At 39.9% G+C, this 12,451-nt stretch overlaps 1 protein-coding gene across 1 annotated transcript in view; it reads left to right on the top strand.

Annotated features, from left to right (window-relative positions):
- The first annotated feature begins 844 nt into the window (after positions 1-844).
- Positions 845-12,451, top strand: part of LOC144598983 (bromodomain and WD repeat-containing protein 1-like) — a 75,906-nt gene continuing 64,299 nt past the window's right edge. Inside the window, exons 1-9 of the mRNA XM_078409674.1 lie at positions 845-1,254; positions 1,364-1,422; positions 1,522-1,551; positions 1,784-1,843; positions 3,773-3,923; positions 9,117-9,215; positions 9,308-9,468; positions 10,270-10,491; positions 11,497-11,597. Of these exons, the coding sequence (XP_078265800.1) occupies positions 1,206-1,254; positions 1,364-1,422; positions 1,522-1,551; positions 1,784-1,843; positions 3,773-3,923; positions 9,117-9,215; positions 9,308-9,468; positions 10,270-10,491; positions 11,497-11,597 (932 nt within the window). The 5' untranslated portion in view covers positions 845-1,205. The remainder of the gene's footprint in view (positions 1,255-1,363; positions 1,423-1,521; positions 1,552-1,783; positions 1,844-3,772; positions 3,924-9,116; positions 9,216-9,307; positions 9,469-10,269; positions 10,492-11,496; positions 11,598-12,451) is intronic.

Below are 12,451 nucleotides of genomic sequence, written 5' to 3'. Positions count from 1 at the left end.
TCTCTGATGCCCGAGTGTGAAACACCTCATCCCGGGCACAGATGCGGCGTAGACGGAGGAATTGGGAATAGGGGATAGAGTTTTTGCAGGAGACAGGGTGGGAAGAAGTGTAGTCCAGATAGCTGTGCGAGTCAGTGGGTTTATAGTAGATGTCAGTCACTAGTCTGTCTCCTGTGATGGAGATGGTGAGGTCCAGAAACGGGAGGGAGATGTCGGAGATAGTCCAAGTATATTTAAGAGCAGGATGAGCAAGCACGGAAGCTTGGTCCAATGGAACAGGAAGACCTTTGATTATGAATGACATTGTCAAACAATGAGGGCCTCAATGACAATGCATTGGATAGGAGCTGAAATACAAGTTGGATCTGAAAAGTTCCTCACTATTTGGAGAGAAAATAATATTATGCAGTACATAATAAATTTTCTTTCATTCAGGTTCCTCTACAATTACACACCGAGGATTTTTTTTGTAATTTGAAGGGTGACAGGTCAGAGAGAGAAGATCGCAAGGAACTTAACTCCGCTATAAATAGAATATAATTTAACGGAGACATTGATTTAACAACTGGAATTCAGCGTTTGAAGCCTACTTGTAGAGCTAAATTGGAATGGATGGTGACCAAGGCCAGCGAATAGCCTTTTGAAAAGGTGAACTCGAACCGCCGTCATCCCGGCGCCGCCATCTTGCGATGACGTTACAGGAAGGCGGCAGCGGATCGATATAAGCCGCTCGACTCCATTTTATTCACCCTTCCTCACTAAACCTGCCCGAACAAAAGCAGTGCTTTTCCTGCATCAACACGGAGGCTGCGATTGTTCTCTTCCTCAGTGCTTACTACCACCCGAAAAAAAAAAAAAGCGGCACCCGTTTCCTCTGCAGACGCTGCTGGGTTTTACGTGTTACCTTTTTAACCCTCCCCCACCTTGTCACTGATGTCTGGGACTCTTTTCCCCTCCCGCGCATGTGTACGGCCGACTGAGGGCGGCCTCAGCACTCCCTCAATGGCGACCGAAAATCTTGATTAAAGAGACTGGAGGCGGCCGGGCCCGGGGTTGAGCGAGACACCGGCGGCACACTTTTTTTTGTATATAAAAGCACACATATGCGGAAAAAAAATCAAAAAATATACAGAATTACAAGCAAAAACTCACGTATTAAAATCCGTCTTTGAAATTCAAGTACATATTTTTAAAAATAAGGAAACATGGCCGAGACAACCGCTACCTCTACTAAAGTCTCTCCATTAGAATCAGGTAAGAGTAACACGACAGAAAAGCTTAAAACACCTCAATTGTTTGTTTTTTAAAAAGCAACGCTGTTGAAGAATAAAGAACCTCTTGTCTTTTTCCCCCCTCCTCTCAGAGCTCTACTTCCTAATCGCTCGCTTTCTCTCGGCCGGTCCTTGCCGAAAGTCGGCGGAGGTGAGTATTTTCCTTTCAATTTAATAACTTCAACAACAGGACAGCCACCTTCAGTTGATGTATGCCGACGGATAAAATATTCCCCGTCTCTTTTGGCAGGTCTTGGTGCGAGAGCTGGAGGAAAAAGAGGTGGGTAGACGGAGAGATGGTGGCAGCGACCGCTCAGCTCGTCTTCTCTGTGCTTTACTCCGTTTGCTGCTCCTGTTCGACCTCTTATGTCACTCCAATGCTATCTGATTTGACGGTTCTTTCTTCCCCCCTCTCTCGACATAAGTTTAAAAAAACCTCACCTGAGATGGATATTTAAAGGTTTGACATTTTACTTTTTTCCTCCTTATAATTTTTCCCTTCCCCCTTCCAGCTGCTCCCAAAGCGTCTTGACTGGGAAGGTAACGAGCACCACAGAAGCTATGAAAACTTTGTAAGTGATTTTTAATTTTAATGTATAATTGATATTAAAAAAGCTGAAATGTTTTATTTTCAGAATTTAATATTTGCAAGTGGTATTTGCATAGACGTGAGGTATTAGTCAATAGTTTGTCTCTTTTTTAAACTTTGGGGGCTATTTGGGGGTAAAAGGTGTTAAAATTGATAAATGATTGAGAGAGTAAATTTATTACATTTTTCTCCCAAAGTGGGAGTGGTTTAGCACACATCATTCATCGGGCGTCAGCACTCTACATGATCAGCCAGGACCCAATGGCAGGTTCGCTTTCATTTCCAACAGAACGTCTGTTCAGTTTGGTGAGCCAAACTCTCCGATTGGCCGACGAGAAAAGATTGGTCCTTTTGGCTACGCATGCTTCAAAATTTCGGCACCTTTTAACATTGTGGGCAAAGTTTATTTTGCGTGAGAGGCAGCAAAATGACAGACGTTTAAATTAAATACGCGAAGTAAATCGTTTTGGTCATTGCTGGCAGATACGTTTCGAAGGGGAAAAAACCCATTACAGATAGGGAAGATTTAGAAGGATATAATAAAAAGATCTACAGATGCTGTTTGAAAGACAATAGGTGCAGGAGTAGGCCATTTGGCCCTTCGAGCCAGCAAGTCAGCACTGCCATTCACCATGATCATGGTTTTCCCCAGAGCAACTCAGCGGTTCATGCAGATTCTCCGGACAAAATGGATAGGTGACGTTTCGGGTTGGGACCCTTCAGACTGATTGTAGTAAGGGAGGAAAGTTTTTTTTGCCAGCGTTTCTTCTTCCCTCCCCCCACCCACTCTCCTTACTACAATTAGTCTGGAGAAGGGTCATGATCCAGGACGTCACCTATCCATTTTCTCTAGAGATACTGTCTGACCTGCAAGGTTTAGAAGGATATGGGCCAAACGCAGGCAGGTGGGGTGAGTGTTAATGGGGCATCTTGATTGGCATGGGCAAGTTCGTCCAAAGGGCCTATTTTCCTGATTCTACAGATGCTAAAGTTGAAAAGATGAGAAAATGCTGGAAAGGGGACATCAGGTAGCATCTCTGGAATGGGAAAAGCTAACGTGCCCACCATCTTTCATCAGAACATAACAAAAAGGTTTCTGATGTAAGGTATGGACTTGAAAAATTAGAAACAAGAAACCGCGTATGCACGTTTACAAAAAAAGACATTAAGTGCTCGAGTAACCCAGCAGGTCAGGCAACATCCCTGGAGGGCATGAGTCTGAAGAAGGATTCTGTCCGAAGCATCACCTATCCTTGTTCTCCAGGGATGCTGCCTGACCCACTAAGTTATTCCAGTACTTTGCTTTCTTTTTAACCTCCAGAAATTCTATCTTTGGTAAATAAAACGTTAACATTTTAAAGTGAGAATTTTACATTTTGAATATATATTTTTTCTACGTGGCATAGTGCTGCAGCCCCACCATCCGTGAGTTTAATCCTGATGTGCAGGGCTGGCTGGAGTTTACACATCCTCCCTGTGATTGATTAGGTTTCCCCTGGATGCTCCAGTTTTTTCCTGCATCCCAATTGATGATTGGTAGGTTAGTTGGTTGCTGTAAATCACCCTAATGTAGATGGGATTTAAGACGATTGAGATGGCGTTGATGAACACGTGAGAATGAATAGATTACAGGAAAATACACGACAATGAGATTGCTCTGAGAACTCAAAAATCTCCAATGTTGTATGAAAATTTACGCTGAAGTTTTAGCTGAACAGTCAAAAGTCAGATTTTTTTCAGATCATGTTGCTGAGTGCTGACAGCGTTTTTAGAGTTGATTCTTTACTCGCTGTCTGCTGTATGTTTCTGTTACCCTTTATGTAAACTAGTAGCTACACAAAACTTGTGTTCTACTGAGGTTTTTTCATACAACCTTGAATGAAACCGGAGACCATTCTTTTGTGCTCTACAGGTTTTATCAAATCGCCATGTGCCCCCTGATTATCTGTTGCGGATATGCCAACGAATTGGCATATTGCTGGATAAGGAAATTCCTCCAAGTGTGTCTGGAGTACAGTCCCTTCTTGGAGCTGGGCGACAATCGCTACTTCGAACTCCGAAAGGTAAAGGACCTCATGAGCTGTCCGTGATGGGTTTTTGGATTGTTCAGTTGCTGAGGAAAAATGAATAATACAGGTGACCCCAAAGTTACGGGGGTGGGGGGGGGGGGGGGGGGGGGGTGTCAGTGGCGGTGTTGCATTCTTGGAAAATGGTCCACATCGCAATTTTCTGCAATACAAAGTTGCAAGATCTACGGATGAATCTAGAACGCAAGTTGAAAATTGTTTGTTCCTTGCTCTTTTCACAGATTCGATGATAGTGGAATATATTTTGTATCTCAAATTTTTGTTAGTTATTTGTGAATTGTGTAAGGGTGATCCTCCGCCTGTCTAACCGAAGAGGTGTAACTTGGGGTCGCCCATAATAGGCTGCAAACCGTAGTGGTAATTTTGTTAAAATTAGTTAAATTCTAGCTGAGGATCAATTTCTACTTTACTGTGCCACGTTCCGTAACATACAACCATTCTTCCATTTGTCCATTGGCCATAGATGCCAATCCTTCCTTGGGCAATGGATAAATGATTCTGTTGTGTGCAAAATCGAGGAGCTTATCATGTTTACAAGCACTGATGTTAAACTTCAGATGGGGTAATTTGGGCAATTTGTGACATTGCACTGTGCTAAGAATTGATGAGGTTCAGAGAGATTTCAAATGATACTAAGGATGCTGATTTGTGGGGAGACCAGAGAAGCTGTGATTTTTAATGCTTAAAGCTGTGAAGCCTCAGTGAAGATATAAATAGAGGGATTAAAGATCATGGAGGACTTTCATTCAGCTAATAAGAAGAACCTGTTCTCAGTGTCAGCCTGATCTATTACCAGAATAAGACACAAAGTGGTGGAGTAACTCAGCAGGTCAGGCAGCATTCCTGGAGAACATGGTTAGGTGACATTTGAGGTTGGTAACCTTGTTCAGACTCAAGTAGGGTCCCGACATGTCATGTCACCTATCCATGTTCTCCAGGCATGCTGCCTGACCCTCTGAGTTACTCCAGCACTTTGTGTCTTTTTTTTTGGAAGCCAGCGTCCACAGTCCCTTGTTTCTACACTATTACCAGAGTACGCAGGTTCTGAATAATTGCTTAAAATGGCCAAATTCAACTTACGGACATAATATTAAATTGTGTTAAGACCTGGACTGCAGAGGAGGCAGATAAAATTAGCTTCAATGCAGATGTTTTTAGTGGAAGAATGTAAGTTTAAGACTGTTTATTTACAGCACAGACTAAAATAGTAAATTAAATAAAACATCCTGATATCGTAAATCTTTGAAGGAAAAGTAAATACTGGCCTGTTAGGAAAAAGTAGAAGTATGAGAGAATCCAGCCGAGGCAAGATAGACCAAACTTGCCTATGCTACTTTTTCACTTCATGGTTATTTCAGTTTGTTTATTTCTCGCATGAAATCACGATCTGGAGTAGAAATTGTAATTATTTATTTTTATCTATTTTCCCCACTGTTGCATCCACCCAAAAATTGAAATGGAAGTTCTGGTTCTCCTGTGTACTTCCATTTCATGTCCAATCCTTCCTGCTCGCAATATTCTGCTGCCATGTCTGCTTGGATATGTTGCATGATGTTTAACTTGTTTGTCTAACTTTATTATTTCCACAAGTCCCCTGGAGAGAAAATTGCAAGTTACATTGTTGGATTAGTACATGCGTGCCTGATTAGATGGGGAGATATTTTAAAAATATATTCTTATCAGGATGTTTTAGTTCCATTTTCTTGCCGAGCACTGTTAAGTGACCATATGATCAGGGAATTTTCAAATGGTAGAACTGATTCAAAAGAATTAAAGTCGTGTTCTTGAGGTTTTCTAACAATTCTCTCATGGGACTGTCTCTGAGAGTGATCTATGTTACCTCAGGGTGTTGATTGCAGAAAGCATTGTTCCATTCCTAGAAACTACCAGGCCTACAATATTTACGCGACATTGTAATCCACCGGGGGATAAATGTGTAATTATTTATGTATGCGTAGAACTGAACAAATCCCAATTTTAATAATAACCTTTTTTCACTCCCCTGTCACTTAAAAATTAGGGAGTTTTTCACCCTTTGTACGTGATTAACTATCCTGCAATTTTTCAAAAAAACTACATTTCTTTTGTCTGCTTGTCACTGTAGAATCTGATGGTTGTTTTAAACTGCCTAACAGAAATTAGAAATAGCTGGGAGTCTGCAACCACTCAAGTGTATTCCACCATTCAATGAAATGGCTGACTATGCCTCAAGTTCTTTCTGCCTCATTGCTGTTTCATATTTTCACTAGAGCCATTCATAAAATACTTAATTGATATTTGAGGGCATTTAGAGCAATTTTATGTTTTGGGATTTTTTTAAAGCTATCAAATTTATCATAACCTATGTTATTGCATGAAGATAATATCTTTTCCATTCAACAATTTTTAGATTATGTTTCAGATCTTGTTAGCAGGTTTGCAGCATTGTAGATTTTCTAAAATAAATTGTCTCTACAAATGAAATTCTCCATTTTATTTACTTTGTTTTGCTCATCTAGATATTTTGTTTAAATAATGAGCTTTGCTCTGCATCCTTCAAAATTTGCAGTACAGTTTTATATTTTGTCCTTCCACAAGGGACACACGAGAGTGATATTAGGGAAGCTATGGTCCAGATTTTGCAGTTAGTTTTTGACAAAACGATCACAGGAAACTGACACTACAAGTTTATAGAAATACAATTTAATTAAGAAATCTAGGTTTCTGTCAATATTTGCCCCATACTCCACATGCTGTTTATTTTGTATCACCCATCAGCATAATTCCAGATAATCTAACAAGGACAACGTGTTTTTGATCTATTATTCTATAAAACAATTGAAAAATTGAATGCTTTTGTCCATTGGGTTTTTACTACCAAAATGACTGCTTAACCAGTTATACAATAGACAATAGGTGCAAGAGTATGCCATTCGGCCCTTTGAGCCAGCACCACCATTTAATGTGATCATGGCTGATCATTCTCAATCAGTACCCCGTTCCTGCCTTCTCCCCATACCCCCTGACAGCTATCCTTAAGAGCTCTATCTAGCTCTCTTTTGAAAGCATCCAGAGAATTAGCCTCCACTGCCTTCTGAGGCAGAGAATTCCTCAGATTTACAACTCTGTCTGAAAAAGATTTTCCTCATCTCCATTCTAGATGACCTACCCCTTATTCTTAAACTGTGGCCCCTAGTTCTGGATTCCCCCAACATTGGGAACATTTTTCCTGCCTCTAACGTGTCCAATCCCTTAATAATCTTATATGTTTCAATAAGATCCCCTCTCATCCTTCTAAATTCCACTGTATACAAGCCTAGTCGCTCCAGTCTTTCAACATACGCCAGTCCCGCCATTCCGGGAATTAACCTAGTGAACCAACGCTGCACACCCTCAATAGCAAAAATATCCTTCCTCAAATTTGGAGACCAAAACTGCACACAGTACTCCAGGTCCTGTACAACTGCAGAAGGACCTCTTTGCTCCTATACTCAACTCCTCTTGTTTTGAAGGCCAATATTCCATTGGCTTTCTTCACTGCCTGCTGTACCTGCATGCTTCCTTTCAGTGACTGATGCACTAGGACACCCAGATCTTCTTGTACGTCCCCTTTTCCTAACTTGACACCATTCAGATAATAATCTGCCTTCCTATTCTTACCACCAAAGTGGATAACCCCACACTTATCCACATTAAACTGCATCTGCCATGCATCTGCCCACTCACACAACCTGTCCAAGTCAGACTGCAACCTCATAGCATCTTCCTGTGGTCTGTGGTCCTTTTAAAACTGATTTGAGATGTGTGTGCAGTAAATTAATTAGATAATGAATTTATTTCATAACTATATCTTAAAGTCTTAAAGCAGCTTAAGATATGGTACAACACAAACCTATTTAGCTAGATTATGGCAAAAAAAAAGCAAAATATTAGAAGTTATGAAGGTTTGCTGTTGGTGAAAATCCTTTGATCTTCTTGCTTAGCCAGATTACTCGGAATTTATTTTGACAATTCTACTAGACATTGGTAAAAGTGGAGTCCGTGGCAGGGATTACTGGGATTTGTGGATATATTTTTCCAAGATTAACTGTACATTGTTACCTTCAGCTGACTGCAAACTCCAGGCCATTAGTTTAAAAGTGTCACTGCAATTCATTTACCACAGGGCACATTGGTCTGGTTTTTTTCTGTGACTTCATGGCATCAACCATTATATCTTGCAATAAATGTAATCTATGTTTAGTGTTAGGATGTTCAGGTACTTCCTTTTCACCTTGAAATTATGAATTATCTTTAGTGGTATTCTAATGTATTACTGGAATTTTTAATGCTATAATTCTATTTTCTAGAATTGTTGCCACAGATTTGAACACAAATCCAGTGTTTATGATAGGAGGGAAAAGGGAAATCAAAATACAGACCTGTTAGTCTGATATTAGTAATGGGGAAGAAAAATTGGCATACTATTCAAAAAATGGTATCTGGAAAAAAAAGTTAGGTTGTGTAGAATCACTATCGATTTTATTGTGAGGCTTTAACTAGCAGAACAGACACCATTAGCCAGTGAATGTGGTACATTTGAATTGTAGAAAGTCTTTGAAGTGCAGCATAGGTTGTGTACAAAATAGAACATTTTGCAAAATGAATTGTTGAAATAGCTGGTTTGCACGATGGACTCGGCTGAGTCTACAGCTGTCTGCAAATCTTTGCGATCTCGGGCTTGCCATACCAAGCTGCAATGCATTCTGATAGAATGTTTTCTATGGTGCATCTGTAGAAATTGGCAAGAGTAATTGAAGGCATGCTGAATTTCCTATCTCCTTACTGCTCTCCATCTCACCATTGTTTGAGATCCAACCCACTATGGTGGTGTCGTCAGCAAACCTGCAAATGGAATTGGAGCAGAATTTGGCACCACATTTGTGAGTGTACAGTGTAAAGTAAATGTTTACAATTATGTAAATGGAGGTGAAAGTATCTCAAAATTTCTGGCTGGTATGGTTGTATCACTGAATTTTCTAATGTAATCCATTTATACTGATTGCTTCAGCCATTTTCCTACAGCAGTGTTGTACCCGCTTGTGCCAGCATACTTTCGACCCTGATAAATGTCAGGCTTAATCAAATGCTCGCAGTACTCTTACTTTTGGATTAATTTATGAATAATTTAACTCTTTTTTCTTGTTTAAGATTGTAAACAGATAGTATGGAGAGGCTCAGCTTTTGCAACTCTTCATAGAGGAAGACCACCAGAAATGCCCATTCGTTATGGGAATCCACTTTGCATTGGTAAGTGTGGAATCAGTATTGTGCTGCTTTGAAACTATATATGACTAGAGACATCTTAGAATATTAATCCTGGGGCAAAATTATTATTTCAGTGGAAAATGTCCGTGGCAGACAGTTGACAGGAAGTGGACGTTTTGGTTCCGTTTTTCCAACCAGCACGTATCAGCATATAAAGATGCATCGCAGGATACTTGGACATCTGTCTTCTGTGTATTGTGTTGCTTTTGATCGCACAGGTCACAGGATCTTTACAGTAAGTGTGGCTTTCTGTGATCCAATTTATTTTGTGCTTCGCTTTAAATTTTGTTCTCATAATAATTGGAAATATTAAGTACGTATCAAATGGGGTGGCATTTTAGTGAGCAGTTTTTACAGCTTTGAAGCCAGATGTTATCAGATAGAAGGAAAATAATATTTTGGACTGCATTTGAATATTTTGTACCACTACCCGGAGAACCCAAAGAAAGCTCACAAGGTCACAGGGAGAACATACAAGCTCCGCATAGAAAGGTCTCTGGTGCTGTGAGGCAGCAGTTTTACCGCTGCACCACTTTGCCGCACCGACAGTCCTTGCATAGGTCCTTGGCCTCCTCAAATTACTTCTGCGTTCTCTTTTCTAAGGTGCTTCAACTCATGTCTGTATTCAGAGCTGTGCCAGGTGCATCGGGTCAAATAAAAATCTGTAGTTCTGAGAGTTTCTTTCATTAGCAATGATTGTCGGGAGAATTTCAGCGCTGGGACAGATAGTTAATAAGGAAAAACTATCATAAGGTTATTTTAATCGTTGAAAACACAGGAGCTTCATAAATGGCACCAGTCTCTGGGTGCCATCATATAGCCAAAAACAAGTTTATCAAAATTAATTTTTAAGCTGGCCCAAATAATTTATTTTTGTGTTGCAAATTCCAGATTGTTGGATATAGCTGATGTCAGAATTACTGAATTTGTTTAGGTTAAATTGAAGTGGAAAATTAATTGAGGTAATAGTAGATGGAAGGCACTGCAATTTTCAGGAAATTCTATGACAACACCTTAATTGATGATTACTTTCCAGGGGTCTGACGATTGTCTCGTGAAGATTTGGGCCACACACACTGGTCGATTACTCTCCACCTTGCGTGGCCACTCCACTGAAATTTCTGATATGGCTGTGAATTACGAGAACTCTATGTTAGCTGCTGGCAGTTGTGACAAACTAATTCGCGTTTGGTGCTTGAGAACCTGCGCCCCAGTGGCTGTGCTACAAGGTCACACAGGATCCATTACTTCCCTGCAGGTAACCTGAAAAAAATGTAAACCTTATAAAATCTTGAATACTCTTGTTTAAATTTCTGATCAACATGTTTTCAAATGGCTTTTGCTATCTTCTTCATTCTGCCATAATTCTTTTAATGTCCTTCTGAAGTTTTTCGTTAAGCCAAGAGCAAAATTACACAAAATGCTCCTGCATTACCCCGAATTAAAAAAAAGCTGATTTCAATAAGTGAACACTGAAAGAACTTGCTGTGTGTTTCCACAAAACTGAACTACGTTTTTGCGTGTTTAAAACTCTGGTTTATTCTGCCTCCATTTTATTTCAAGTAAGTCAGTTCAGAAAAATTATTGACAGCAAAGGAGTCTAAAATTGCATTCTGCAATTGAAAGTAGTAATGTCACACACTTTCCCCTTCATAATGTAAACTGGTCGTGGTAACGATGTGATTTTCAAATGCCTTGATGAATAAAATATAGAAGTGCAGAAGATTCTTGTCAGAAAAACTGGTGACAAATAGGCTGATACAAACCTGAAAGTTACTTTACAATCTGCTGATGGATTATTGCACCTTTCAAGGTTTGATTATTTCTGTTAAGATATGGCCCTTTTGCAATATAAAATTGATGGTGTATTTCTTACAAGGTTTTGAGAATTTAGAATTTAGCATTAGAAATCCTATTGGGAAAGTTGTTTTTCATTGAAGGTAGACAAAAAATGCTGGAGTAACTCAGCGGGGAGGCAGCATCTCTGGAGAGAAGGTTTTTCATTGTATGGATATGGGCAATGGGTGCGGTTAGGTGGAATTCATTGAGTATTTCCATTACCAAATAAATATGGTTGATCTGTTTTGTTTGAGCCTAATGTATAATTATATGATTAGAATTATTTGTAAAAATTATTATGTAAATACATCTTTGGGGTATTGTTTTATCTTTACCTTAATGGCTAATTTCAGAAATTATTTTCTAAAATGTTCAGAATCTGATGGAAATGTGTATATTGATGCTGCTTTTGGCAATTTTCCAGTTTGGTCCGATGAGTAAAGGTTCAATTCGATACATGGCTTCTACCGGGTCCGATGGGAGTGTTTGTTTTTGGCAGTGGGATCCAGATACTCTGAAGTTCAAGTAAGTTTTAATAAGTATTAATTGAATACCCAAATAGGCTATTTTGTAACTGAGGGTAATCATCATTTTTGTTTGATAATTATGTATATATACAAAAAGTAAATTTGCATTGTTTTGGCATCAGAATTCTGGATTGATTAGAAGATTGGATAAATATACATAGAAACATACAAAATAGGTGCAGGAGGAGGCCATTCGGCCCTTCGAGCTAGCACTGGCATTCATTGTGATCATGGCTGATCGTCCCCAATCAATACTCCATGCCTGCCTTCTCCCCATATCCCTTGATTCCAGTAGCCCCTAGAGCTCTATCTAACTCTCTTAAATCCATCCTGTGATTTGGCTTCCACTGCCCTCTGTGGCAGAGAATTCCACAAATTCACAACTCTTAGTGAAAAAGCTTTTTCTCACCTCAGTTTTAAATGGCCTCCCCTTTATTCTAAGACTGTGGCCCCTGGTTCTGGACTCGCCCAACATTGGGAACATTTTTCCTGCATCTAGCTTGTCTAGTCGTTTTATAGTTTTATACATCTCGCATCTTTCTAAACTCCAGTGAATACAAGCCTAGTCTTTTCAATCTTTCCTCATATGTCAGTCCCGCCATCCCAGGGATCAATTTCGTGAACCTACGCTGCACTGCCTCAATTACAAAGATGTCCTTCCTCAAATTAGGAGACCAAAACTGTACACAATACTTCAGATGTGGTCTTACCAGGGCCCTATACAACTGCAGAAGAAGGAAAATACGTAGGAAAATAACTGCAGATGCTGGTTTAAATCCAAGGTAGACACAATGCTGGAGTAACTCAGCGGGTTAGGCAGCATTTCAGGAGAGAAGGAATGGGTGACGTTTT

This window comes from Rhinoraja longicauda, chromosome 12 (genome assembly GCF_053455715.1).
Source record: "Rhinoraja longicauda isolate Sanriku21f chromosome 12, sRhiLon1.1, whole genome shotgun sequence".
In the NCBI taxonomy this organism is placed as follows: domain Eukaryota; kingdom Metazoa; phylum Chordata; class Chondrichthyes; order Rajiformes; family Arhynchobatidae; genus Rhinoraja; species Rhinoraja longicauda.
The sequence above is the reverse complement of the archived record's forward strand: the minus strand, read 5'-3'. Positions and strand labels throughout refer to the sequence as shown.